This window comes from Crocodylus siamensis, chromosome 8, assembly GCF_052110815.1.
Source record: "Crocodylus siamensis isolate JL-2025a chromosome 8, ASM5211081v1, whole genome shotgun sequence".
Taxonomy (NCBI): Eukaryota; Metazoa; Chordata; order Crocodylia; family Crocodylidae; genus Crocodylus; species Crocodylus siamensis.
The window spans coordinates 73,601,178-73,628,271 of record NC_143402.1 but is presented as its reverse complement, the minus strand read 5'-3'; the positions used below and the strand labels follow the sequence as shown (position 1 = coordinate 73,628,271).

Genomic DNA, 27,094 nt, shown 5'->3' with positions numbered 1-27,094 from the left:
CTAATCATTTCCCAACAGATCCACTCATGCTTGTAAGAAGCGTTTTTTTCCAAAGGAGGACAAACAATCTTTAGTCAATAAAAATCATTTGCTTTGTTTCCTTCACTTAAATGTTTTCTGGAACTAGATTTCCTGTTGCAAAAGTTTAAAGCTAAAAACGTCAGTTTAGGCAACTAAACATTTCAAGATTTGATCAACTGTCCTACATGCCGTTCAAACAGCTCTTGTTAAATTTTATGTAAGAATGTCACTCTATAACTGTCTTTTTAAAAAACATAGAAATGCAAAGTTAGTCATAATAATTCTTATTTCTTATGTGCTTACGTTGGTTCATTAAGCTTTTAAAAATAAAAATAACATACTGTAGTCTTCAGTTTCTGCTGTGCAAGATAATTCCCTGTCCTGCCTTCCTATTTTTTCTTGTGGTTTTTTTCTGCACCAATTCAGTCTTTAAATTAGTATTGTCAAGGTTGACAGGCCAAAAATCTGACCTCCCTTTAAGAGTTTCATTATCAATTTAATATTTTGCTAACAACTTCACTGTGTGGTGTGATTTATATTTTCATTTCTTTATTCTGTCTGTCTGTCTTTCATATGGTACCCTCAGTTGAAACCTAATACAACAGAACAAGGCTTGGTTTTTGTTGTGTATGTTGTTTTTCTCTCCACACTCACAGGCATGCACCCACAGTAACGCTCTTCCCTGCTCTGCTTGTCTGCTCTGTTCTTGTATGCAGGCAGTAAAGTGATATCACCCTGAATCCTGCTCTCTGAAGGCCTGCATACAAGAAAGAAGCAGGGGGAAAGCGTTATGTGAGCACAGATGCACTTTAAAACCCAGCAGGTAGGTCTAATTTTTGGTCTACCAGCCTTGACAGTATCATTTTTAACTTATGGCAAAACTGCATTGAAGTATTTTAGCAACGAGAAGGTAATGTAAACTAGGGACTGGGGTAGGAAGTAATTTTTGATAGTAGTACCTAAATGGCTGAATTAATTCATTTTTAGCTTTTGTTCAAAAGAATTGTTATGCTGCATAATGCCGGAATCTGGGAGTTGGGAATGGAGGACTTTTAAGTACTTTTCAAGATCCGGACCATGTTTTTTTAAACTTATGTTCTAAGATAAAAAACAAAACTAAGCAGTGTTGAAGTGCTGTTGTAGCTGTGGTGGCCCAGGAAGTATGAGGCAGGAATTCTTTGTGGGTGATTTCTTTTATTGGACCAACTGTAGACACATTTTTGGGTTTCATAGTATGCTACTGTGATACCCAACAGCTCATTTAAGTGTATCCCAACCATACAGTTGGTCCAATAAAAGATATCACCCACAAAAATTCTTACCTCTACACAATAAGATACCATTCATTTTTCCTAGACAGAGTGTTGTCAGTAGTTTGATATACCCCCAATGCTTTTAAATACCCTTTTGAAATTAACTTCATATAAAAATGGGTTTGCATAGAATAGGCTTAAACAAATTTTTACAATAGCATAATCCAGTAAATTCCAATTTTCTAAGTTTGAGTAATATATATCTGCATTTCTCAAAGCGTACAGCAAAGTATATTTGTAGCTATATGGATATTGTGTGATGATTCACATTGCCTGGAGAGGGCATCCAGGGGGTCTGAACTGAGGTACTGTGTGATCTTTGGTTAGAGATTGAGAAATGAGTCTAAAATAGCACAATTGACATGATGGTCTAGGCATTCATGTATTTTGTGACACTAGTTTATTTCCCTCAAGACTCCCTAATTTACCCATGTGTAACTAGCATCGCCCACCAAAGGACCTCTGAAGTGGAATAACTTTAATTCCAAGGAACTGGAGAGGCAGAATTGAAAGGAAGCAACTAGTATGAGGTTGTAAAAGGAAACAAGTAAACATTGTGATCTTTTTTCCAGCATCTCAGTTATTAACTGAGGACCCACTACTGCTAAAGCAAACATGCTTAACTGGATGTATGTGAGTAGTTCATTATTTTCATGGGACTATGCACATGCACAAAGTTAAGCATGTACATAACTGTTTGAAAGGTTGTGGCTTTGGGGTCTGGTCTGAATGCCACCGAAATCAATGGTAGTCTTTCAAACCACCTTTAATAGACTTTGAATCAAGCCTTTAGGCCTGAAAACAGTAAGACTGCTCTGATGAATAAAGGTGAACACGTCTAGAACTGATGGTAGGATCCAGGTTTGTAAACTCCTTTACAACCGACTAAAAACTCTTACTGAAGCATAACATGAGTATCCTCTCTGATGTTGATCCACTATCTCTTGCTACTGGCAAATGTTAACCTTTTTCAATGAAAATATTTTTAAAGATTAAAAAGTACTGCATACCATAGCATCCTAAAAATATGCAGCAAACTATCTGTAATGCTACTTTATTTTTTTTCCTGTTTCAGATACATTGGGAAGTCTGATTCAATAACAATCAGTGTATGGAACCACAAGAAAATCCATAAAAAACAGGGAGCTGGTTTTCTGGGTTGTGTAAGACTTCTTTCAAATGCAATCAACCGCCTTAAAGACACTGGTTGTAAGTAAACTAAGTATTACCATTTTCTTTGTTTTGGGAGCAAAATTTATGTGAAGAGTTTTAAAAAATAATATGCTACAGTTCTGCTTGTGTGGTATCTTTATTTTGAACTTTTAAAGACTTGTATTTACAGCTGGGAATACAAGGGATGACGTGCTTGACCCAGCAGATAGTAGTGATTTTTAGCCTTTACCATTTCCTGACCACGTTATAACAGAGTTGCAGAGCTTGACCTCGCCTAGTGATAAGGAAAGGAGATGTGGTGATGACCCCAACAGATTTATAACGTATGACTTAGGTTTATCATCTTTATGGACTTCTTGAACTTTGACTGTTTAATAAAAAAAAATTGGTTCTCTTTCAAACTTTGAATGGTTTGACTGAACTCTTTATCTAGTCATATACTCTGTACTTTGATCTATTACTTGAATATGCACTAGGTGGTCTCAGAGTTGTTTGCCTTATTTTAACTATCACCTTATGGGCTGTAAACATGTGATATAATAAGTCTTAACTATTCCATGTTTCCCAATGGAAAATGGAAACAAATTGACTTTCATGATTCATTTTGACACAGTTTTCTCTCATAACCATTTCTGTGAATTAATGGTATGTTTATATATATTATTTCCCAGTGGAACAAGGGCACGAGTAGAGAGAGTTTGCGTGGTGGAAATCCTTATAATAATGCATTTCAGATGAGGCCATTCTGAAGGTTCATCTTGAACCCTAAGTCGTCATTTCATGGCTCTGTTGCATCAGTCTAGTTGCTGACTGTCCAAACTAAACTTATTACAGTTTATATGAAATTGTAAAGGAAGACCAGAGCTACTTCTGGCCTTTCTTAGCCTCAAAACTCTTAAGTAGTCTTTTGGATTCCAAACGTTTACATTGTTTGTTCAATAATTATACTATAAGGAAGCGACTAACGGAGACCTTTAACTTAAAGTTTCAAATCTTATGTTTAGAATTAAATGTAGAAACTGAAGGAACATTATAATTTGTGAGGAAATGCTGAGCAGTGTATAAAGAACTTCAGCAGTAGTGTGAATTTATCATTTTAAGAAAATGTTAATTAAAGGATGTAAGATGGCTTTAAGTCCTTCTTATTGTTAATTTCAGTGGAGGCTACTGAAACTGGTAAGATGACATCAAACCTAGTTAGCATTTCACAAAGCTTGATGAAGCACTTTCGACTTAAAACAAAAAAAATCTGGATTCCTGAACATGAAGCAGGAACGAAGTTCTAACTTCTAAATGGTTGTAGGTTGGTCAGTAGTTCAGTGCATAGTATTTTGCTTAATTGCATGGACCTGGTACTGTCTAGTATAAGGGCGTGCTCATTTGATTAATGGTCCAGGTTAGCTACGTCTGTGTTAATATTGCTATCTTGCAGTAGTATAGGATGGCATGGTGACAGTGAGTTATGATAGCATTTGCTACTCACAAAAGAAAAGATACCAAGTTACTTGTAGCATTGTGCAACAAATCTGGGTTTTCTGAGTACAATCTCTTATGTATGCAAAGAGATATTAGGCAGAAAGTAAGAAGTTGGGGAGAAGAGGACTTCATGAAGTTGAGGAAGAAATATTTAACATTAGTATTTTTTGTAATTTTTTTTTTCACTTTCACTTGTTGATGCATGAAAATAGAATGTGTTGCCTCAAACCACTGGATCTTTTGTTATTGAGTTCTAATGATTCTAAATTAGGCCAAAACCTGCTCCTGCGGTACCTTAAGAGTGCTCTTTAAGGGCAGAAAATATTCTGCATGTAACACAAGATGTTTTCTCATTTTCTAGATCAAAGGTTGGATCTATGCAAACTTGGGCCAAATGACAATGATACGGTTAGAGGGCAGATAGTAGGTAAGTGCAGATTTATATAGTTCATTTGAAATAATCTTCTAGATTGTTGTTTTTGGATTTGAAGAATAATGCTTTTAAATTTAATACCGCATACAAAACATGCTTTGCATAACCAACCAGAGAATACACAGAGTTACTTTGCTTTATTTGGGTCTTGCTACTTTTCTTTTGCTTCTGATGTGAGGCAAGCACAATATTTCTTAAATACCTCACTTTTTATGAAAAGAAAACTGTCTTCAGTGTTGCTGTGAAGGAGGCCAGAGATGAGCTCTGGTGTAACTTTGTTTTGTACTTTGTTGTGGTTAGGGTTTCCTTCTACTTAATTTGTCTTACACTTATCTTAGCAGCTATACTCTGTGACTGATCCTTGATTCCTGAAGCCTTTCTTTTGTTTTTCTAATGTGCTCATTGTATCAGATTTGTTGAAAAATAAGCAGCCAGAGACACATGGGGAGAATTTCTCCTTCTGCTGGGCTTTGGTGTAACAAAGTCCTGTGTATATCAGTCACCACAGTGTGGATGGGTATGAGAAGGTCTGTATCCCTGTGGGGGCAGTTTCAGTCTATGAATATTTCAAAGATTAGAAAAAGGATCTGGCCACAGCTTTCACCTCCTGGTCAGGAAACCTCCACATTGTACACCTGATTCACCTAGCTGGGGAAACCTATCAGTAGGTGAAGGAGCCAGAAAGCAAAAGGAAACCTTGAATTTTTTTCTTTAATTCTCCTCAAAATTCTCCAACCGCTTGTATGACCATGTTATGTCTGCTGAGTTTTACTTGGCTGGAGTGCTTCCAATCTGCAGGCTTTGTGAAGTAGCAAGATAGCATTAGAACAGGTTGCATAATTGGATCAGATGGTGATGGAATTGTTGGTATCATTAGCGCGTTACTGATGCTTTCATCCACGTTAACATATCAGTTTTCTGAGCAATAAGAGATCAAACAGACACTTGTAACAACTCCTTTCAGTGTGCTGATCGAGTATCCATAGTTACCAGCTGAAAAGGTGTGTTAGTACTGCTTAAAAGTACTGCTTTTTAAATAGCATTCAGCTCTTCCCTGAGAGAACCACAGCATTTGGACCTCAGTAATACCTGTACATTGTGTTTTGATATCTTATTTTTAATAAGCTCTTACTTAAGCCACTGTTATTTGGGATACTCAGTGGGTTTGCAGAGACTCCTTCCTTTTTTTTTATTGAAGATTGCTCTTGTTAATGTCCTTAATTTTTTTTATCAGCTTCATGAATGCAGTTTTGTGAGTGAGTGATTCTGAGAAAATTAGATGATCCTAAATATGGTTGCTGGACAATGAAGAGAAGAAGGGTCTTAAATTAAAATAAAACTGGTTGAAATGCAGAAATTGGATTAGATTTGTAAGGTGTGAAGTGGCCTGGATTAGTTGATAGAAAGCAAGCACACCTCGAAGTGGGGTAATGAGCAAGTGGGAATCTGTACCTTAGGTTACCCAAGCAGGGGAGAGAAGGGTGTTACTTCTGGGCAGTGAATACAGAGTCCCTCACGGGTCTCAATCTGGTAGCTCTGTTTTGTGCCACCATTTTATTTCTGATGTTGCATTACAGATAAAATGTTATAAAATGAAGCCTTGCAAAATGTTCATCCTCAGATAAGCAGAGAGGATGTAATTGTTTTTGTTTAGTTCAGTTTTATCTGTTTGTATTGCTTGCCAAACCTCCCTTATGGGCAGCAAGTTGAACTTGCAACATGTATGTTTGCAAACCAGGATAAATCAAGCATTCTGTCTCTAAAGAATTTAAAGGTGCCTCTGTCTCCCTAATCATAACCATTTTGTAATTTTAATACTCATTAAAAAAGTTCAGCAGTAATAATGCTGTCTAGAAATGTGATAATGCAAGCAGGTGCCACCTGAGCTAGGTAACTCAGACCACATCCTACTATCCTGAACTTCAAGATGCTTTTGGCTGAGAATTTGGTGTTGGTCCTGGTGAAGTTGCCAATTGTGATTCGTTTTGTAGTTTTGTGATACGGACAGAAATCCATTTTGAGCAGATTAAAATCCTTAAACCTATTTTCACTTTAGATATGAATGGAATATGAGCTCAGAAGTCTGGAGGTACTTCTAGGCCGTACATTAAGCAGAAAATTCTAATTTAAAAATTCCAGATTATAATTATAAGAACAATGATTTTCCACAAAACACGTGATTTCATAATTGCAGAAAACCAATGCTTTAAACCGTTTGACTGCAGCCTGTTATATAGTTGTAGTGTGTTTATAAATGTCTATTGACATAAATCCTGGGTTCTGATAAATGATTCACAATAAAGACTTAAACATTTAATTTTTTACTCTTCTCTGATATTTGAGTTTAGTTTAGTTTACTTTGATCCTTAATTGACATAGCATGTAGTGCTTCTAACGTTTACACTGCCTGTTTTTGTGCTGGATTTTGCCACACATTCAAACAGTACTAGAAGGTATCTAAACCTTAGTGGAAACATTGTGTTTTAGGATGCTTAACAGGAACAGTCTTCTGGGTTTTTTCAGGTTCTGTTAGAAGTCTGAAACTGATGTTGCACCATCCTACTTGCTGTCCTTGCCGTTCTGGATGAGGATGCATCTCCTTGAGTGCTCCCAGACCAGCTGTACAGCTTTATGCTTTGTTGTAGTCTGCCTTGCATAGGAAAGATGAGTTATGGCTTCAGGAATAGCTTCTTTTTCTTACCTTACTGCATGCTTATACCCTTGAAAGTCGGCTTTTTTTCAAAGAAGTGCACAGAGTATTATTGGTGGGAATCATATGTTGACCCTTTATAACTTTATTGGAGCTGTAGGAAGGAAAAATATTTGGAAAATTGTTCAATTTAGTCTTCCTCTTAGTTGTACCATTCCCTTCCAAACTTAAGTGTGATTCTGGTTCCACTGCAATATCTTTAATTACCTTGTTTTATTTTAATAGTCAGTCTTCAGTCCAGAGACCGAATAGGCACAGGAGGACAAGTCGTGGATTGTAGTCGTTTATTTGATAATGATTTACCAGATGGGTAAGCAAATACCACTATGATGTAAATACATAAAACACAGCACCTGCAGCAAGTAGAATTATTTTAGCTTGAATGTTTGTAGTAATGAGTAGTCAGTAGGAGAACAGACTGATTTTTGTCTCTTCAGATTCATGTGTCAAGCAACAGAGCATTTAATTTAGGAGCTTGGAGGTATACCAGACACTGACTTAACTTCAGAATGTTGCTTAGGCTGGGTGTTAATAGCATGAGTTTAGCCTTTGTCTGTTTTTGAGGGGAACAGTAAGTGCATGCAAACTGCAAACTCTCCAAAAATGAAAGACAGAGCTGGGCAACTTTGAATTACAGAACACAGTTCCCTGCAGGAATACAACAACAATCTGCTGTAAATGTTGCCACATAATCTACTAATCAGTAGTACCTCTGTAATAAAAGTATACTTTGTCCCCTTTAAATTATGATAAAGAAAAGAGCATTGTACAAGCTAATGGAGACTTTCTTGCTGTACTTACCTGGCAGAGGCTGGGTTTAGGATTCTTGTTCCCCATTGAGAGTTGATGACATCATTAACACCTAAAACAGTTTGGGGAGCTTGGAAAAATGCTCTGTTTTAGATCCTTCTGCTGTCATCAACCTTTGCAGAGAAAAGACAGATCCTTGAATATGATTCTTGGCAGGTAAAGACAGGAGGAATTGATTTTTTTTTTTTTTTTCAAATATTTCACCTTTAAATGATCTCTTAAGTCCTCAACAGCATTCTGTTGTTGATTTGGAGTCTGACAGTGTAAAGAGAATTCTTAGAGCTGTATAATTAACTTTCAAGTCTTTCTTATCTAAATCCTGCTTAATTAAATGCATCAGTGCAAGCTACCTGCAAGTGAAAGGGAAAAAAGGTGCGGCTAGTGGAAAAACAAAGTCCTGTGATTTAAGGATAACAAGTAGAGGAAAGTGGTTCATACCAGATCCTGTATATGTTGTCTTACCTCACAGAAGTTTAGTAGCACCAGCAAGTTTCTAGTTCATTGTCTTAACTTGACCAATTGTGTTAAATCATTAGTTCAACAAAATTGTAAGGAATGTAGTTCATAAGAAAAGTTGGAGGGAATCATCTTGTGGCCAGAGCTGTTGGGAAACAGTCTTCCTGCCCTGAAAACTTTGAGATTTGAATTAATTTTTCCTCTCATCATTGTAATGAAACTGAAAACTTTTCAAGCTTTCTAAAACCAATGGGACCATGCAGAGAAGAGCCAATCACTACTTGTAAGTCAGGGGTGGGCAAAACGTGGCCTGCAGGCCAGATGCAGAGTGCCAGGTCATTCTATCTGGCCGATGGGGCCCCTAAAGATTTAGAAAATTAATATTTATCTGCCCCTGGCTGCTGTCATGCGGCCCTCAATGGCTTGCCAAAACTCAGTAAGCGACCCTCTTCTCAGACTAATTGCCCGCCCCTGTTGTAAGTGCACTCCAGGGATGTGAGACATCGTTTTCAAGGCTTTGCTTTACCATTCTTTCATACTCCAAATGAGTGGTTCTCTAATGCAGGGCTGTCCAACTGGCAGCCTGCAGGCCCTGTAAGGTTCACAAGGGGTTAGGTTGCAGCCCCCTGGGTGCCACTGCCTTTATAGCTCAGGCTGCAAGGCTCTAGGCTCCCCCTCCCTCCTTCAGCTTTCACTGCCTGTCCTGCCCCAGGGGTGGGGCAGTGCAGTGAGGCACAGCTGGGGAGGGAGGGGATGCCTGGACCTAGGTGCACTGTGTGGGGTTTGCTCTGGGTTTGGCCTGCAGGTGTGTGGCTTGTGGACCTTCAGCTCCTGGTGGCTTAGGGGTTGGACAGTCCTGTTGTAAAGGTCTGTTGGCTATACTGGGGGAGGGAGTGTCAGTCTCTCTGACACTCATCCACACATACCCACGCTTCAGAAATGTACTTTAGACTATGGAAACCTGTTTCCTACTGAAAGCTTCATTAAAATGGTATGCTCCCTCAGAAAATCTCAACCAACTGGTATTTTTCATTGCAATTCCTGACCAGTTCTGTTTGCAACTAGATTCAGCTATGAAAGCATGAGTGACATTTTCATGCTTAATATGAGTGACAGTAATGTAAAATCTATTTACAGGCTTTCATTTGTAATACAAGAATATAGGTTTGTCAGCATGTCATATACAGTAGAAATGATAGCAAAACAGTTGTTTATGAGCATTAGCCAAAATATATAAAGCTGAGTGCCCTGTCAAACAAGTGCTTTATAAAACTTTCTTAATAACATTATTTAGACTTAATTTCAATTTGAATAGTTGAAGCACAACATTGTTAATGATTTACTTGGTTTCAAGAAAAAAAGCATTTTATATTAATTCTGAGAATTGAACTTTCACTGTTTCCTGCAACCTTGTTTGGCTCACATATTTCGTAATAGTTAAATGTCTTCCTGGGCTGGCATTTGTATGGAAAACATTTTGTGCCCTGGTTTCCTGGAAATACCACTCACTGCCTTATCTCTCAATGTCTGAATTCTAGCTGGGAGGAGCGGAGAACTGCCTCTGGAAGGATCCAATATTTAAACCACATCACACGAACAACTCAGTGGGAACGGCCAACACGGTAAGAAATCAGTGTTACCTGCTTTGCAATTAAAATAGTAAAATCCATGGTACATAATTAACATCACAAAAAATTAGGCCTCAGGTATTTCAGACTCTGCTCACCTCACCTCACTTTCCTCCCCTGATAATAGTAATTTTGACTGGATTTCATGGTACTGATTTTACATCATTGCTTTCTGGTTGATTGACTACAGTGGAGCTCTGTAAGCACTGGCCTTTGCAAGCTGGATTTGGAGGAAAAGGAACTCTGAGCAGTTGACAGACTACCTAATGCTATAACAGCATGGCCAAAACTCCTTAAGCCACTTGCTAGAAAAATGTAGCAAAAGCATTTTTTTAAATCAGTGCCATCAGCTTTGCCTATAACATCAGTCATGTGTCAACAGATGTTTCCTTAAACCCAAATAGATCTTTGTATTATCCAAGAAAGAAGTCTCTGTGCCTGTCTCCTGGACTTTTCTGCAGGTTTCCCTCCTAACCCTCCTAAGCTTTTTGTCCTTTGGAAAATCCATTGTCCATATAGAATAAATGCACTTTAAATAAACTCTGTTGCATTTTCAGTTCTTCATATGCTTTTGTTTATCGATTGAGTGAAAGTACTGGCCTTCATAAGTTTTATTTCACTTTAAGACATGGAAAACGGACAAAATATGACCCTAGTTATGGTCCTTTTACCTATATAGATCCCTGTTGATTTGATTTGAAATTTGGGTGTAAGATCAGTGTGAGAACTCATAAGACTTATGACTTCCTGAACCATCCAGACCACTAGAATTAACTATTTCTGCATTACTTATCCCGCTTACACTGTCCTTATCTGATATCTATTTCAAGAGTCTGACAGACCGGTCTTGTGGAGTACTCTCAGATTCAGGGTACTTAGATTATATTAGACAAGGGGGCAAAGTTCAAATTGCCAACCTCTTACCAAAAATACTTTATCAGGAGTAAACTTAAACTTCCTTTAAAAAAACTTAAAGGAAGTTTTTTAAAGTGGAGTCATTAATTCAAGTGCTTTACATGATTGTGACTGCTGCACCCTCACACACAGGACCACAGTTTCTAAAGTAAGCAAAGCCCATACCAATTAAAGTTAAAGCAAACATCCTGAATTGCATCTGGAAGTTCATTGACAGCCAAGGCTGATCACAGCACAGACACACTGCATGTCCCTCAAGAAGCACCACGGAGTGAGTGGACTGCTATATTCTGCACTACCTGAAGTTTCCAAATGGTCTTTAGATGAAGCTTTCATAGAGCACATTGCATAATTCAGTCCTGAGAAGACAAATACAGAAAACATAGCAAGGTTGATATTAGAGAGAGGGGTATAGATGTGTCACTAAGATTACCTGGAAGAGATATACGTAAGTGGACATTCCGCACATTTCTGTGAAATGTATAACTTGAATATATGTGAGTGTTACAAGCACTTTTTAACTATTGTTGCTTTTATCTTTTACATAATTTAAACTTATCAAGCAACAACTTAGAATAAACATGGTGGTTGAGGAAAATAATTGTCTTTGATAGAAAAGGCAAATAACCTTCCTTTGCTTTCTCTCTTTAAACAGACCAGCATCTGAATATTCCAGTCCAGGCAGACCTCTGAGCTGCTTTGTAGATGAGAACACACCAATTACAGGGACAAATGGTGCAACATGTGGGCAGTCATCAGATCCCAGACTAGCAGAGAGAAGAGTCAGGTCACAAAGGCACAGAAATTACATGAGCCGAACACACTTACATACTCCTCCTGACTTGCCTGAAGGATATGGTGAGTTGAAATATAATTATTCTAGACCTTTTCCAAGAAGTTTGGTAGATGAGGCTCTCTGTTCTCCTAATTTTTTTAAACATTTTTTCCTCTAATTTACATATGATTAAAATACTGATGATTCCTGATTGTAGTTTTAATGGAAAATCCTAAATTGAAGATTGCATATGAGATTATAGTCTTTCTGTGAACTAGTCCAGCACTCTTCCCTTTGCTTAATTCTCTGCACAGTCTAGTAGTACATAACTAATAACAAGAGGTTCTTCTGCCCTGTCCTTTTTCCCAACCAGATAAAGAAATATGCCAGATAGACACCACTAGTGAACTGTAGACAAAAACAATAACTACCACTGGAGCTGTTAAACTTTGTCTTGGTATTCTCAGGCTATTTTTTCTCAATAGTAAGATGGCTGAACATTGATAATTAATCAGTCATACTCATTTGCAGTTGAAGAAACATGTAACACAGTAGTCAAATAAGGACACTTAAGTCTGCTTTGTAGTTGCATTAAATGAAGAACTTTACTGTGGTGCATTACCTTAGCTTTTTAAATATCAAACTGAATTTCAATTAAAAGCATAATTCCGGTTGCTTACGTCCCCTATTCAAATTAACATTGTATGTTTGGGGCTTAGAAAAGGAGGAAGAACTCTGAAAAATAAGAAGAGAAACCAGAGAAAGAGATCTTCCTCCCATTTTTTAACTAGCAGGACTGGAGGGATCAGTCCATCACCCACTGAAGTCAAAGGATATCTTTCTACTTAATTTCCGTGAGAGGTGGGTCAGACCATATCCCAGCTTGGTGGAAAACCTTCCTTTTCATTTTCCTCATATTGCAGTTTATTTGGGAGGTTAAGAACTAGAGTGGGGAAGCCTAGTGTCAATAGAAATGAATATTGAAATAAAACTGATTAGAGAGAAGTAAAGAAACTTGTAGAACCCACAAAAAAATACAGATTTTTACCCTTCTCTTAGCAATTTTTCACTTATCTTTGTTCTGTGGTACTTAAAGAAAACATTGCTTTCTTTTGATAAAATGGTACTGTATTTTGTAAGTCTTTTTTTTTTAATAATAGATAAAGTGCAACATTTGCACTTAGTGTGGGTATATTGTATAACTCCAGTAAATTGGATGCTTATCTTGCTGGGATCCTATGACCCCAGCTGACTTCCTGCCCTTTCCCGAGGTCCCTTCCAGCCCTAATGTCTATGAAATCTATGAAATAGCACTTATGTTGTGGCACAGCAATACCAAAAAGGTGTAGAAGGAAAGGAAAACAAATGGTGCCAAAATTTACAGTGGAAGGGATCACATTTATGAGTCTAAAGTCATTGAATGTAAACAACCTGAAGGATTTCAGGCCTATCTCATGCTTAGCAGCTGCCAACAGAATCTTCATGGCCAGATTATTCAGAGATATGAATCATCCTCAAGATCCCCAACAATGTCTGCAGCTATTTTTTGTATTCCAGTGTACAAGCAGGGCTTAATAGGATGTTAAAAACTGCTGCCAGTTGGCAGCAATCTCAAATTGGGTAAGTAAAAGGGGAAAGAACCCCTTCATCACACGATAAGACTATTCACAGGCGTTTCATTTAGTTCTTCCCTCCAGATTCAGAATGTTTAAGCAAAGTATGTAAGAGTTGTGCAGTCTTGTGCACGATGAAGACCTGATGTGTGCAAGCTGTATGCAAGCATCAGGGTCAAAAGTATGATATAGATCTGAGTCTGATCTGCAGAAGGATCTTCCAAGGAGAGAGCCTGAGCCTGTGGTGGTTCTACCTAGTTCTTATAAATGTTTGGCTATACTTATTCAGTCAGCAAACAGCAGCTCAAATTGACACAGCTAGGCCGTGGATGTATGATCAAATGACTAGATTCTGATATAAGCCAACTCCAGAGCATGATAGAGATTGTGAACTCCTTCAGTGGTTCCATATCAATGAGCTTTGGATTGAAAATGTGCTGTGTTATTTTTTCAACGTAGAAGTCAGGTAAAGTAAACAAATTTGAAGCTCATGGATGAAAACAAAATCAACCGGACATGAAGAGGGTGTAGTGATATTAGGGATTAAACCAGTTTTTGAAGATCAAGCATTCCAGGGTACAAGAAATGGTGACCAAGAGGTTCTTCAATAGTTTGGAACGTCTTGAGGGCTGACTTGAATTTCAGAAACACAGATGTGGCAATAAACAGCTGGCTTACACCCATGCTGGCTTGAGTTTTCAATATACGCAAAAGATTGAAGGTAAGTCTGAAAGCCCTGATCAAGAAAGTGATGGCATCTTTTTTAGAAGATATTGCATGCACCATCCAAGCTGCTTCATTGATTGATATATATATATATATATATATATATATATATATATATATATATATATATATATATATATAAGATGTACAGAAGAAGCCTCTTAGGTCTTGAAACTTTTGGAAATGAACATATAGAAGGATACAGGACTTTAAGTACAAGTAATTGGGATTTTGCCATAATTGGGATTTTGTGCCTCTAGCACTAGAAGGGGGACTGACTGAAGTACAATAAAAGAGGGTCCACTTAAAAACTGGTGGAAGGATGGCAAACTGTAGGGATTGCCAACACTTCACCACCAAGGTAAGATGGAGAGAGCTCTTTGGTGAAGCAAACCATTGTATTGGTGTAACATGTAAGCACTTTGTGGCCTCACTAGAGAAAAGATGTAGCATATCAGAGGCAGGTGCCAGGTTCTTGTTAGCTGAGAATACCCTGAATGGCACAATGTTGTGATTGGGGCAGTGCATCATAAATAAAAAGGCTGATTAACACCATTATAGTTAGATGCAAATACAAGTCTCTAGCAGTGCTGGAAGGTGATGACACCAAAGCTTATTAGAATACTGTGGCCATTATGGGTCCCTGTGCCACTCAATTGCCCAGGCATCATTGTTATGGGCAAGAAAGCAAGGTGAGTACTAATTGTCATTGGTGTCCTAGATGGGATTGTGCAGGCATCATTGGAGAGGAACCAAGAATGTGCTGTGATTCATCCATATAGGTTACATCTAGCTGGTATTTTGAGATGCTGAATGTAATGCCAGCACTACTGCCTGTGAGTAGAGTTACACTAAAGAGTTACATTTATACCTCAACAGTCTTTCCATGACTACTATTCCATATGAGCGTTGGGACATGCTGTCAACCAGGGATGATGATGATTATTCCTACCTCATGTAGCATTTTTCATTTAAGTGTTTTACAGAGAAGATGAGGATCAGCATCCCCAGTTTAGAGATGAGGTAGCTGGAGCAGAGAGTGATTTGCCCCAGGTCACCCAACAGAGCCAAGAACAGACCACAGAAATCCTGAACCACAGTCCTGTGTGCTCCATCTACTAGGCCTTAATACAAGAAATAGTTTTAAAAATGGTCTTGTTAGTCTTCAACAATTGAATGAATGCTGATTCAAGTGGTTATAGTAGTTCACAGTTGTAACATTTAGCCACCAATTGAACTCCTGGTCACAATAATAGCTATAGAATACTGGAATAGAGAGAACTGTAATTTCATTAAACATCTAATCTATTTTTTAAGGTAGTTTTACAGCTGATGGGGTGTTCCACACTGTTAGCTGGCATTATGAAAATACCTATACGTCATGGATTATAACTAGATATCTAGGTTAAGGACATCTAACTGTACTTTTAAGGAAAGTATAATATTTTAAAATAAATATGGACTATTTAATAGATGCCTTGAATTCTTGCTGTCTATGTAAGACTGCATTCTTGCTGAATATTGTGTCCAGACTTTATCTTTTTTGCAACTAGAATCTTTCCAGTGTACTGCTGTGGGAATATTTAAATACTTTTGTCTTAGACTACTTGAGAAACATTACCAAATTTGGTTGGTCTGAAGGACTGGTACAAAGACTTCTTATTCAAACATGTTTCTACGTTGTTGAACGGCTGATATAATGTCTGTGATGCCCTGTCTTAATTTTTTAAAGCCAGTTTAGCCAAAAAATCTGCTTTAGACTCTTGTAATACTTTTTGGTCCCATTTACATGGGATTCTTATTCTTGTTAACTGTGTTTGTGATTATATGTTATTCTAGAGTTCAAACATTGTCTTAGCTCAAGTAAAGCCAAGTTTAGCTGAAGTTTTGTAATCCTGTTGCAAGCACAATTCTGGGGGAAAGTGAAATCTTTGTTTAGTAATAGACTGATGTGAACTTCAGAAAAGAAACATACTGTTCTCCTGTCCACATCTACAAATTGTACTGCTTTTTCATAATTGTGACACTATAGAAATCTTGGTCTCATCTATATGGAAAACAAAGCTTCTGCTATGCTAATTGGCTCTGGTTTGTATTTCTTATGTTACCTTTTACAACCTACAAGCCTCCTGTCAGGAACCTAATTTTGTGTGCATATCAGTCTCTTGACAGTTCGTAGTTATTTTAGCATAAGAAATCTGTTTACTTGACTGAGTTTCCAGATCGTTTCTACTAAGGCAGTTTGGCTAGTAACTTTGTTCCTGATCTTGATGCATTAAGTGGGGAGAGGATGATGGACACCGTTTTTGTGTGCGCCTGTGTCTCTTCTTGTTTTATATATATATTAATTTGTCTTGATTTAACAGAACAAAGGACAACTCAGCAGGGCCAGGTTTATTTCCTACATACTCAGACTGGTGTAAGCACATGGCATGATCCAAGAGTACCCAGGTAAGAAAAGAATATATATGTCTTTAAGAACTCAGCTAGAAATAATTTAATCAGGACTCTCTTAAAATTATTTGCTCTCCAGCACTGCATTTCTGAATGCTACTTAAGAGAATGGGTAGACTGTTTTGCTTGACAAAACCCTAATTTTATTATGGTGGAATAGAGGTTGTCCTCTTAACAAAAGCTACTCCTCAAAATAAATTTGACCCCATGCAGGAAATAAAGAATTAAAAGAATTGAGTGATGATGTAGCCTTTCGGGGAGTAAATTGAACTGGCTTTATGGAAGGAAGTAAAGGGAGCAGCTAGAAACACAGCTTAAAACCAAGTCTGGCTTTTTCTCCCTTGAAAATCTGGAACAACTAGTAGGAGAATTATCTAAAAACAAAACCAGACATCCCCGCCCCCCCCTGTAAAGTTCTCAGCTCCCAGTGGAGAGAGGAGGGAGCTTCTGGGAGCTGTGTACTTCCAGCACTCTGACTTCTTCATTCCCAGTACCTAAATGAAAATTGAGCTCTTCTAAAAATTTGGCTTATAGAAGATAAGACTGAGAAAATGGCAGTAGAAATTTATGAAGAGCAAATCTTGCCAGACAAGCTGGATAACTTTTTGATAGAATTAAAAAAAAAAAAAGACTGAAGAAAATGAAGTGGATGTTTTATGATTGGGTTTTAATAACACATTGGATAAAAAGCCTCATGGTCTCGCAATCGCATTTGTTCAGATTGGCTTGAATGTGAGCACTGTCATCCAGTAGTTTTAAAACTGGCTGAAAGACTATAAATAAAGGGGAATGAAAAATGATTTTTTAAGCTGGGAGACAAATATAGCAGTTGCCACAGGGTTTGGTGCTAGCTGTCTTCTCATTAAATATTTTTCCTTTAAAGATGTGGAAAAGGGGGAATGATTTGTAAGGTTCACATATATGCTTGGAAGCAGGTATTAAGACCATCATTCAGGACAGTGATATACAGAGATTTAGAGGTGTTATATAGGGGTGGTCATAACTTGGAGAATGTAATTGTTTTTGTGGAGTATCACTTGAAACACTGATATTCAGTAGAACTCCTGATGTTCAATAGAAATCTTGGAAAGAGTGAGATAGAGGATGTGACATTAGACAGGAGTTTAATGCAGCAGGGTAGTGAAGGAGGCAGTGCATTTTTAGGCTGCATATGGAGATGCATCCTTTTATCAAGCAAAAGGGACCAGAATCCTGTTTTCCCTTTAAATGCTTTGCAGTGACACTTTCTGAAATGATGGGTTCAATTTGGGTCACTGTTACCAGTAGAAAAATGGGAAGGAATTAAGAAAAAGAAAACCAGATTTACAAAGAAGGCAAGAAGGCACTGACTTGTAAAGAGTCAAACAGATAAGTACCTACAACTTGATTTACCACTTAAAGGGGAATATAAACCTGACATCTGTAAAACCAGGAATTTGAAAATATATTTTGTGTTACAAAGAAATTTCAGGTGGAACTAGGATTAATTAAGAAAAGCAAAACTCAAGAAGAATGTCGGGGGCAAATACCATTCGTCAGCAAGATGTATCACTGTATTATCCCAAGGGAGATCAAGAGGCCTGTTTTTTTTAAACACTTAACTTTTAGAGTAAGTGCTAAGAAATCTTTTCAAAAAAGATTGGTAGGGAGATGGACAGTCTAATCCAGTAGGTCATTCCATGTCCAGTTTGTAAGAGGTTTCCAGTTCAGCGTTCTCCCCATTGGAAAAGGGGATGGTTTTGGAGAAGGGGAACAGTGGAATTATCGTTGAAGTCTTAAAAAAAAAAAAAAATGCTTGTTAGCATTGTGGAAGCACTTGCACGTCATTGCCTCCTGAAATGGGTGGATGCTAATATAAAAATGATATGTGCAGCCCTAAATTGGCAGCTGGCATTGACTTTCGTATGAATTCTGATAACTGTTGCCTGCTGCTTATGTTCATTTCCATGGTGATGGATGGCAGTTGCCCACAGTGGGTAAGTTGTTTTAAAGCCAGAGCTTAAAAAACAAAAATTAAAGTTTTAATGACAAGGTGACCCTTCCACAGTTTTTAACGCTGCTGCTTGGATAGAAAAATAGTCTTTGTTGTGAGAGGTGGTCCTGAGACTCCTGGAATTTTTTTCCAAGTTTTTCTAAAGCATAAAAGGCAATTAGGCCTGCTGTGAGTATCTTAGAAAATCTTCCCCTACATCATGCCTGCCATACCGTTTATGCCCCCTGGGCGGTATTACCTTCATTGGCTTTTTGAAAAAGTCTGTATATTGTATATGGGATGTACTTTGTAAATTGCCCTTAATTTAGCCACATCTTTTTGTGCCTTAAATAATTGCTGTTGAAAATGAAGGCGTATAGACATTTTACATGGCTTGTAGGTGTAGTCAGGCAGCTAGACAGCTACATTTTCTCATGCATCAGGCTCATATCTATAGCTGTAAATTGTGGACCCAAGAAAAGAGAGAAATCTGTAATTCCTGTAATGCATAGATGTGGCTGCCACCACTCTGAACAGATCCATCCTAATAACACTAGTTAATGTGGTGGAGGGATGAGGGAGTAATATGGTTAATTGAGAGGGAAAAGGGTAAGAGGAATATCAGGAGAGGAATCCCATACAGGATTAAGATGCATTATTAGCTTTATTATCTTATCTTTATTATTATCAGCTTAGCTTTATTTTCTAAGGAAATAGGGAAGCTTCTTTTCTTGAAATGTTTTAAACCAGACTAAAACCCTATTATTTTGGAATGGTGGCAGGAAAAAGTAACTATTGTCTTTGGTCCCTTTCTTTATATAATTAAGAGCAACAAAAGCTTCTCAAACTGGAATTTGAAGATGGGAGTTGTTGTGTTTAGTCATAGTTGGGGAAGGAAGGTATTTAATTAGAGGCTAGTGCAGTGGTTCCCAACCTCGGGTTGTGACCCAAATGAGGGTCGTGGGTGCAATGCCGGCAGCACCGCACACAATGGACAAGATGCGCTGCATGTGGGAGCTCCCCTGCCCTCCGGCCACCGCTGCCGCCGCATTCTACTCCCAGCAATGGGTCGCAGCAGAAAAAGGTTGGGAACCACTGGGTCAGTGAGTTTACACATTAGCCATTAATTAAAACACTTTGAACAAAATTGAACTTTATGGGCACCTATACACATGCTCTGATGCGTTCTGATTAGAACACGTCAGAGCAAATTAATCACGTCTGCTGGAGCAGTCTAATCCGAGCACTCCCGCGTGCTTCAGCGTCTCATCTATTCAATGTTCCTGTGTTTCAGGCTGGTGGCAGGCTCGTCGAATGAGCTTTAGTTCATGTACCTGCTGCCATTTTGAAATGTGGGACGCTGAATGCAGGAGACATTGCAAGCATTTTAATTACCACTCTAATTAAAATTCTGTCCTCCCCCACCCCGGAGCATGTGTAAAAACACCCTACTTGCTTAGTATCTATTGCTCAATCTGAAAAGACTTACATAGATTATCTCATTTTACTCTGCTACTTTCATAGATTTCATAGACATTTGGGCTGGAAGGGACCCCAGAGGATCATCGAGTCCAGCCCCCTGCCCCAGGGCCAGGAAGTCAGCAGGGATCATAGGATCCCAGCAAGATAAGCATCCAAATGTCTCTTGAAGGCATTCAAAGTGGGTGCTTGAACCACCTCCAGCAGCAGTCTATTCCAAAACTTGAGGGCTCAGACAGTGAAGAGTTCTTTCTTATGTCCAGCCTGAATACGTCGCGGCGGAGTTTGTGCCCATTCAGTCTTGTCATCCCTTGGGGCACTTTGGTGAACAGATGTTCCCCCAGATCCTGATGAGCACCCCGATAAACTTATAGGTGGCCATCAGATCACCCCTGAGCCAGCGCTTTTCCAGGCTGAAGAGCCCCATGGTTCTCAGCCTCTCATCATAAGGTCCCTGACCTCTGACCATGCGCGTGGCTCTCCTCTGCACCCTCTCAAGCTTCTCCACATCCTTTTTGAATTGCGGAGCCCAAAACTGGATGCAGTACTCTAGCTGTGGCCTCACCAAGGCCGAGTACAAGGGGAGAATGACATCCCGGGATTTGTTTGAGAAGCATCTATGGATGCAAGCCAGCGTTTTTGCTCACTTTACTAGCCACAGCATCACACTGAAGGCTTGTGTTCATCTTGTGCTCAACCATGACCCCCAAGTCCCTTTCATCTGTAGTACTAACCAGCGTAGCACTACCAAGCCTATAAGCATGGTGCAGGTTTTTCCTCCCTAGGAGGAGAACCTTGCATTTTTCAGTGTTGAACACCATCAGGTTCTCATCCGCCCATTTCATGAGCCTGTCAAGATCCACTTGGATCACCCTCCTGTCCTCGGGTGTGGATGCTTTACCTCAGAGTTTGGTGTAGCCAAGAGGTGATTGTGGGATACCAGATCAAAGGCTTTTTTAAAGTCAAGATATACAATATCGATCTCTTCCCCCTTGTCCAGGTGATGTCACTTGGTCATAAAAGGAAATGAAATTGGTCAAGCGAGACCTACCTGCAACAAACCCGTGCTGGGTATCCCTCAGGATATTGCCTTCAGCTAGTCTGTTAAGGATGGCCTCCTTGATAATCTTTTCCAAGACCTTCCCCGGGATAGAGGTCAGGCTGATGGGCCTGTTGTTTGCCAGATCCACTTTTCTCCCTTTCTTGAAGACAGGCATGACATTGGCCTTCTTCCAATGATTGGGCACTTCACCAGAGCCCCAAGAGCTCTTGAAGATCCATGCCAGGGGATAAGCTATGATGCTCGCCAGCTCCCTGAGTACCCTTGGCTGTAACCCATCAGGGCTGGCTGACCTGAAGGTATCCAGCCTGTCGAGGTGTTCCTTCACAAGGTCAGATTCGATGGAGGGCAAGGAATCCCTCTCACCTGGGCTTCCCTGACCCGCAGTGGGCAGGGCCGCCCCATGGAACTGGTGGAAAAACTGACACAAAGTACCCATTTAGCAAGTTTGCTTTTCCTGGGCGTCAGTTGTCAGTTGCCCCATCTGGTTCAGCAGGGGTCCAGTGTTGTCCTAGCTTTTCCTCCAGCTCCCCACATATCTAAAAAAAGGACTTTTTATTTTCCACAGTCTTTGGTTACTACCTGGATCCTCCTCTCCCTCCTCAGCCCATAGCCTGAGTCTGGGAGGATTGACAAGAACACCATCTGTGCCCCCAGACCCTTTAGCCCTGCTCCCAAGTCCCTGTAGCGCCTCATGACCTGGCTGGGAGCGCTCCAAGCCGTGTCATTGGTGCCCACATGGATGAGGAGCGTGGGATAGTGGTCTGTGGGCTGGAGGAGCCCAGGGATCTTCTCTGCAATGTCTAGGATGCAGGCTCCCAGGAAACAGCAAACTTCCTGAGCTGAGAGTTCGGGGCAGCAGATTGCCCCCTCAGTTCTCCTCAGGATGGAGTCTCCCATGACAAACACTTTGCATTTGGTCTTGGGGAGAGCAGGGGGAGTAGATACAGTGTCCTCTGTGTTGCCTGCAGGAGCTGGCAACTCAGCAGGCTCTGCTGGGGCTGCAAGAGGTTCATACCTGTTGCAAAGCTCCAGCGGGGCAGGGGCCTTGGTGTGGCGGGCCTTAGGGCCCCTCGCCACCTTGGTCCAAGCCCTGAGCTGGACAGTAAGGGAGCCCCCAAGTCCTCCCTTTTCCTGGAGAGAGACCATGGTCTATCCTCTGCCTCCCGGGGGAAAGGGCCTGGCAGTAGGAGTCAGCTGGCGCACCAGAGACCCCAGTAAGGAGCAGACCCCACAAAGGGAAGTGGCCATGCTCCCTGGCCCCAGAGCCTGAAAAAGCAACAGGCAGCCCCTGCAGCCAAGAGCCAGGGGCTCTGTCTGTGTGGAGCCTGGAACCGTGGGCTCCGTCTGGGTGGTGGTCTCCAAGGTGCCAGATGGGGGGCTGCAGACCCCTCGGGGTGCAGCATGTGCCCATCCATGTCATGCCGCTGGTGAGCTGGCTACGGCTGGGACTGCTTACTCTGGGGGGGCTCACAGGCAGGGCCTGAGGCAAACTCACGCGCTAAGTCGCGTGCTGGGCCTAGGAGCACGCCTGTTTGCAAGGCTCCGGTCACGCGGCTCCCTGGGGGGCTGGGTGAAGTAGGAGCCAGGGTGGGGGGTGACCCTCCTCAGCCCACTTAGCCTGCTTCCAGCTGACTAGGTCCCTCCCTCCATGGGTCCCTGCTTATGTGCCGGCAGGCCAGGGCTTGTCGGGGGTCCTGGGGTCGCTGCTCACGGGGGCTCAGCGAGCTTACACTCGCACGTCTCGCACCAGAGCCGGGACTCTAATGAGGCTTATGCCCTTGCTGGGCCTTTTTTAAACTTGCAAACTTTTGAGTACCCTTAATTCACTTTTGTAACTTTTTGCACTAACAGTACTCGTTTATGAATGAAAAGCAGTACCACTGTGCTTGTGTCCTGCAAGAGCTTACAAGAGGCATAGTGCAAGTGGTAGGTTTTCAATAAACATGTTAGAATCTGAATACCGTACCTTTTACAGACAGATACAAAATTATGCACTGAAAACTGAAATGTAGCTAGTTGTATAAAAATGCAGTGAAACAGACCCCACAATCAATGTATTTGGGGCCCATATTTCATCCTTTTATGCTGTGTTCCCCAGCATATCAATAGAAATTGGGCTGGCATATCTGAGGATGAAATATGGATGTGTATATGAACCTAGCAGTTAGGGTCGGGAAGGAATTCAGGAATAACTTTCTGCAATTTTTTAAATCCAAGCATTCATGTTAAGTTAATCTACAAAAGCAGCTTATGTTCTAGGTTCAATAGAGTTGAACAAAGCCAACTTTGGGTATGTTGGCAGGGCAGGGCTGGGTTGGGTTTGTCTTCACAGCATGGCATTGTGATGTGTATATGTATCCTCACCTTGTTTAAAGATCTGTTTGTATGCTTTTTTTGAAGCGGTCGGAAGCAGCCTGTGGCATGGGTGCCTATTGCGTACATAAATTTTCATGCAAAATAGAACCACTCAGAAATGCAATATTGTTTTGTAGTTTTTAAATGTGATTCAGAGTTCCATACATGACTAATGTTATTTAAAAAAATGTTTGCTGTCAAAACTAGTATAGAGGTGCAGCCCTTGTTGGCAGATATGGCAGCTGCTTTTATTTCTGTCTTAAGCCTGTACTAAATTAATGTCTGAAGTTATTTTGTAAAAATGAAGGTTATTTGGTAAGTTTTCCTGAGGCTTGTATACTGGCACATGTGCTGCTGCTTTTTCTTTTTTCTTTGGTGGGCTTGGGAGTCGAGATTCCAGCTGAACAGATCAAGTTTCTGAAACAATACATTTTCTCAGACTTCATGGAATTGTTCTGTTACATTTACACTTGTTTGGCTCAGAGGCCAAGTGCTGAGGTCTTTTTCATTTTATATTTGTTTTTGTAGGGATCTTAGCAACATCAATTGTGAAGAGCTTGGTCCACTGCCTCCTGGATGGGAGATCCGAAATACAGCAACAGGCAGAGTTTATTTTGTTGACCATAACAACAGGACAACGCAGTTTACAGATCCCCGGCTATCTGCTAACTTGCATTTAGTCTTAAAGTAAGCATCTCAAGTGTCCGGCTTGTATTTAATTTAGTATTTAAAATGAAAGTGCCACTTGAGAGTGCTTGATATAAACTAAGGTGTTTTTTGTCTGTGTTATATGAACTTTCTACAAAAGTTTGCCTCCAACCTGTGTGTGTTATAACATACACACAAATGTCTGCCCTATAACATAGCGCAAGAAGAGAGTCCTGATTTACTTTATTCTAACCCTACTGTCCTTTGAGGGCTGTAGCCACTGTGACTTGATGGTGGGGGCCTGCCACTGAGTGCCACTGAGTAGAAGGGAGATGCCATATTGCACCTGTCTAGGTACAGTATGGCACAGTGGCATTTCCCTAGAGGCAGCAGAAGCAGCACCTGCTCCCCTTTTTGCATTGCCTGTAGCTTTTAGTATTTGAAGCTATAATTTAAAAAAATTAAAATAAAAGATTAATACATAGGGCAAGACAGCAGGTAGCTAATTCTTCTTTCATAATCTGGATTTTTTTAACTCCTGTCTCTAGTCCAGCATCATTTGAGTAAGAGGGTTCAAAATGTTCTGAACCGGAAAATAGTACTTGCTGGAAGATAGACTGCTACTAAATAAAGGGAAAGATCGGAAGATATATATATATATATATATATAGATATAGATAGATAGATATAGATATAATATGACGTATTCCACTAACTCCCCCTAGGGCATATGTCCTAGTGACTGGGCATTTGCAGATAACAGTGTTTTAAATAAGCAGAAAAGAAAAATAAAAGCTCTGAGGAATGCTGGTTCTTACTTTAATTCTTCATGGATTCTTAATTTCCCATTGGAGGAGTTTTTCTCTCACTAAATATAGAAACCAAGACGCATACAAATGTATGCTATTGGAATTTGACTGTATTATGTCTCCCATTAACACCTTTTATAATGCCGTTGTATTGGGAAATACCTGCATAATACTATTGAGGTGTTTAATGGAGTGGACAAAAAAGTCATATGCAACCAGTGCAAAGAGGCATGTGGGAGAGGTAGCAATAGGTTTTCCTCATGGCTGTCAGTCACAGGGAAGAGCAGAGGAGATCGTGTCCAGAGTGAGCAGGTAGAAGAACAAACCAGGCTTCAAAAATGGCCAGAAAACTTCTTGTGTGACTTGTGACATGGTCTAAAAAGTTGTCCCAAACCGTTTAAGGCCAACAATTTTTGTCTGAATGATCCATCCCTGGAATCCAGAGTGATGAGAGAGGAGACTTCAGCTGGACATAAGAGGAAAAATGTTTTCTGTTTTCAAGATTACATTTTTGTGTTTTATGGGCATTTGATTTAGGTCCTTGTAGTGCACACAAGCTGGCTTTTTGCAAAACAAAACGGTTAATTTTTGTAATTTGAAAATTTTTTTATCTGATTTTTTTTTTTTTTAAATCTTTTTTTTAACAGCATTTAAATTCCATGCTGCTTTAGCTGCCTGCTGACATTGAACCTGAATTTCCCAGGTATATTTTAGGAACCTGCACACACCCAGAACATAACAGATTAGTTTAAAATTAAATATAGTCACTTTTTGTAGCAAAATCAATTAAATGGGTTTTTTCAGAAAATTAGAGAGTATTTGGTTGGTGTAGTCTGTTTAGGTCCTCCAGTTGCCATTTCATACATATTTATAAGCCAGCCATGATCTAATAGTTGATTTGACATGTTTTTGTGGCTCACAAAAGGCAGCTAGCTTTGCATCAGGAAAATCCAGTTTGATTTGCAAGCTCCAAAACCACAGAACCGTACTTTGCACTTCTTTAAGCTGTAAGAGCTATTGCAACGTGCTTAAATACTTTTTCATTTGTACATCTGTCTTTCATCAGGAAAGGATTTCAGAAATTCAACCAACAGTGTCATCAGCAAAGTTTGCTGCCTGATAAATCTTTTTCTGGTGTTTATTCTTGTATTGTACCAGGATATGGGAAGAGTGTTTTGGTTTAAGAGCTGAAATAGTTAAATGCTTCATTGAGTATATAGCTTTGGAGACAGAAATGATCAGTTTTCCAGTGTTGTAAATATCAAAAGCCAGCAATGAACAGAAGTAAGAAATGATGGTAAAACACTAATGCTAGCAATAGCTGTATTATCTTAAACGCTAATAAGTATTTAGCTAGGGCTTCATTGTGATTATATTTGGTCAGATTTGGCTGATGCTATTTAATTTTTCTCCTTCCAAACCTGTTGTTGTTTCAAGTGCTGTAACTCACGCTGATGTTACAGATTTCCTTCTTTTCATTAAAGACTGAATTTAATTGGCTTCGTGTCTACAAGCTACTAACTTTAGTGAGGTATATAGTATTACGTTTCTGGTAGGCCTGTTACAAGGGATGTTTTTACTGGCTTGTTCCTTATGGTATTAGAATGTGCTACAGGAAATAAAATAATGAATTCCTTTTAAATTTCTTCATCATCAAAAGTTACCCTCAAGTAGATGAAATGTATATAATGTGAATCCTATGGTCACATCTCATGGCACAAGGTAAAAATGATGGGGACTACAGAAACACAGAAGACTGGATTTTGAGACCATGGTCAACCTTGGCCAACTAGCATGCTTTAGGATAACATTGAGCTGTGTTGCCTGCCTTCCTCCTTGAATTATTTTAATCCCTTTCTTTTTTCTTTAGACTGATAATTTTTAGAGCAGATTTGCAATAACAGAAGGAAAGGGAGGAAAATTTAATTGCATTTCCTCAGTATTTTCCCCCTTCAGTCAGTTAGCTTATGATCAAAATGTACATTTCATTACAAAATATTATTAATAAAAAATTGATCTAGCAGAAGTCTTTTAGGTGGTTGTGTCTGCTATTTTGAGTGCTTCTGGCAGATAATGGTTAGTTCATTTTGTGGTCAAAGGCCTAGTAGTAGAACATTTTCTTCCTTAGAGCCCTGAAAAAGCGTGTGCTACCATTAAGCTCTGAGTGACTGTGTGATTTTTGGAATGTCCCTTATTACAGTGGCTCTTAAACTGTAGCATCTACCAGGTCGTGGAAGATCTGTGGTGACCTTCTTGGTCACAGGG

The 27,094-nt window shown here is 39.7% G+C and overlaps 1 protein-coding gene across 1 annotated transcript in view; it reads left to right on the top strand.

The window, feature by feature from the left end:
- Positions 1-27,094, top strand: part of SMURF2 (SMAD specific E3 ubiquitin protein ligase 2) — a 101,103-nt gene that overhangs the window by 57,553 nt on the left and 16,456 nt on the right. The window contains exons 4-10 of the mRNA XM_090059575.1: positions 2,410-2,543; positions 4,345-4,410; positions 7,352-7,436; positions 9,931-10,014; positions 11,591-11,793; positions 16,416-16,500; positions 23,901-24,059. Coding sequence (XP_089915701.1) covers positions 2,410-2,543; positions 4,345-4,410; positions 7,352-7,436; positions 9,931-10,014; positions 11,591-11,793; positions 16,416-16,500; positions 23,901-24,059 — 816 coding nt within the window. The remainder of the gene's footprint in view (positions 1-2,409; positions 2,544-4,344; positions 4,411-7,351; positions 7,437-9,930; positions 10,015-11,590; positions 11,794-16,415; positions 16,501-23,900; positions 24,060-27,094) is intronic.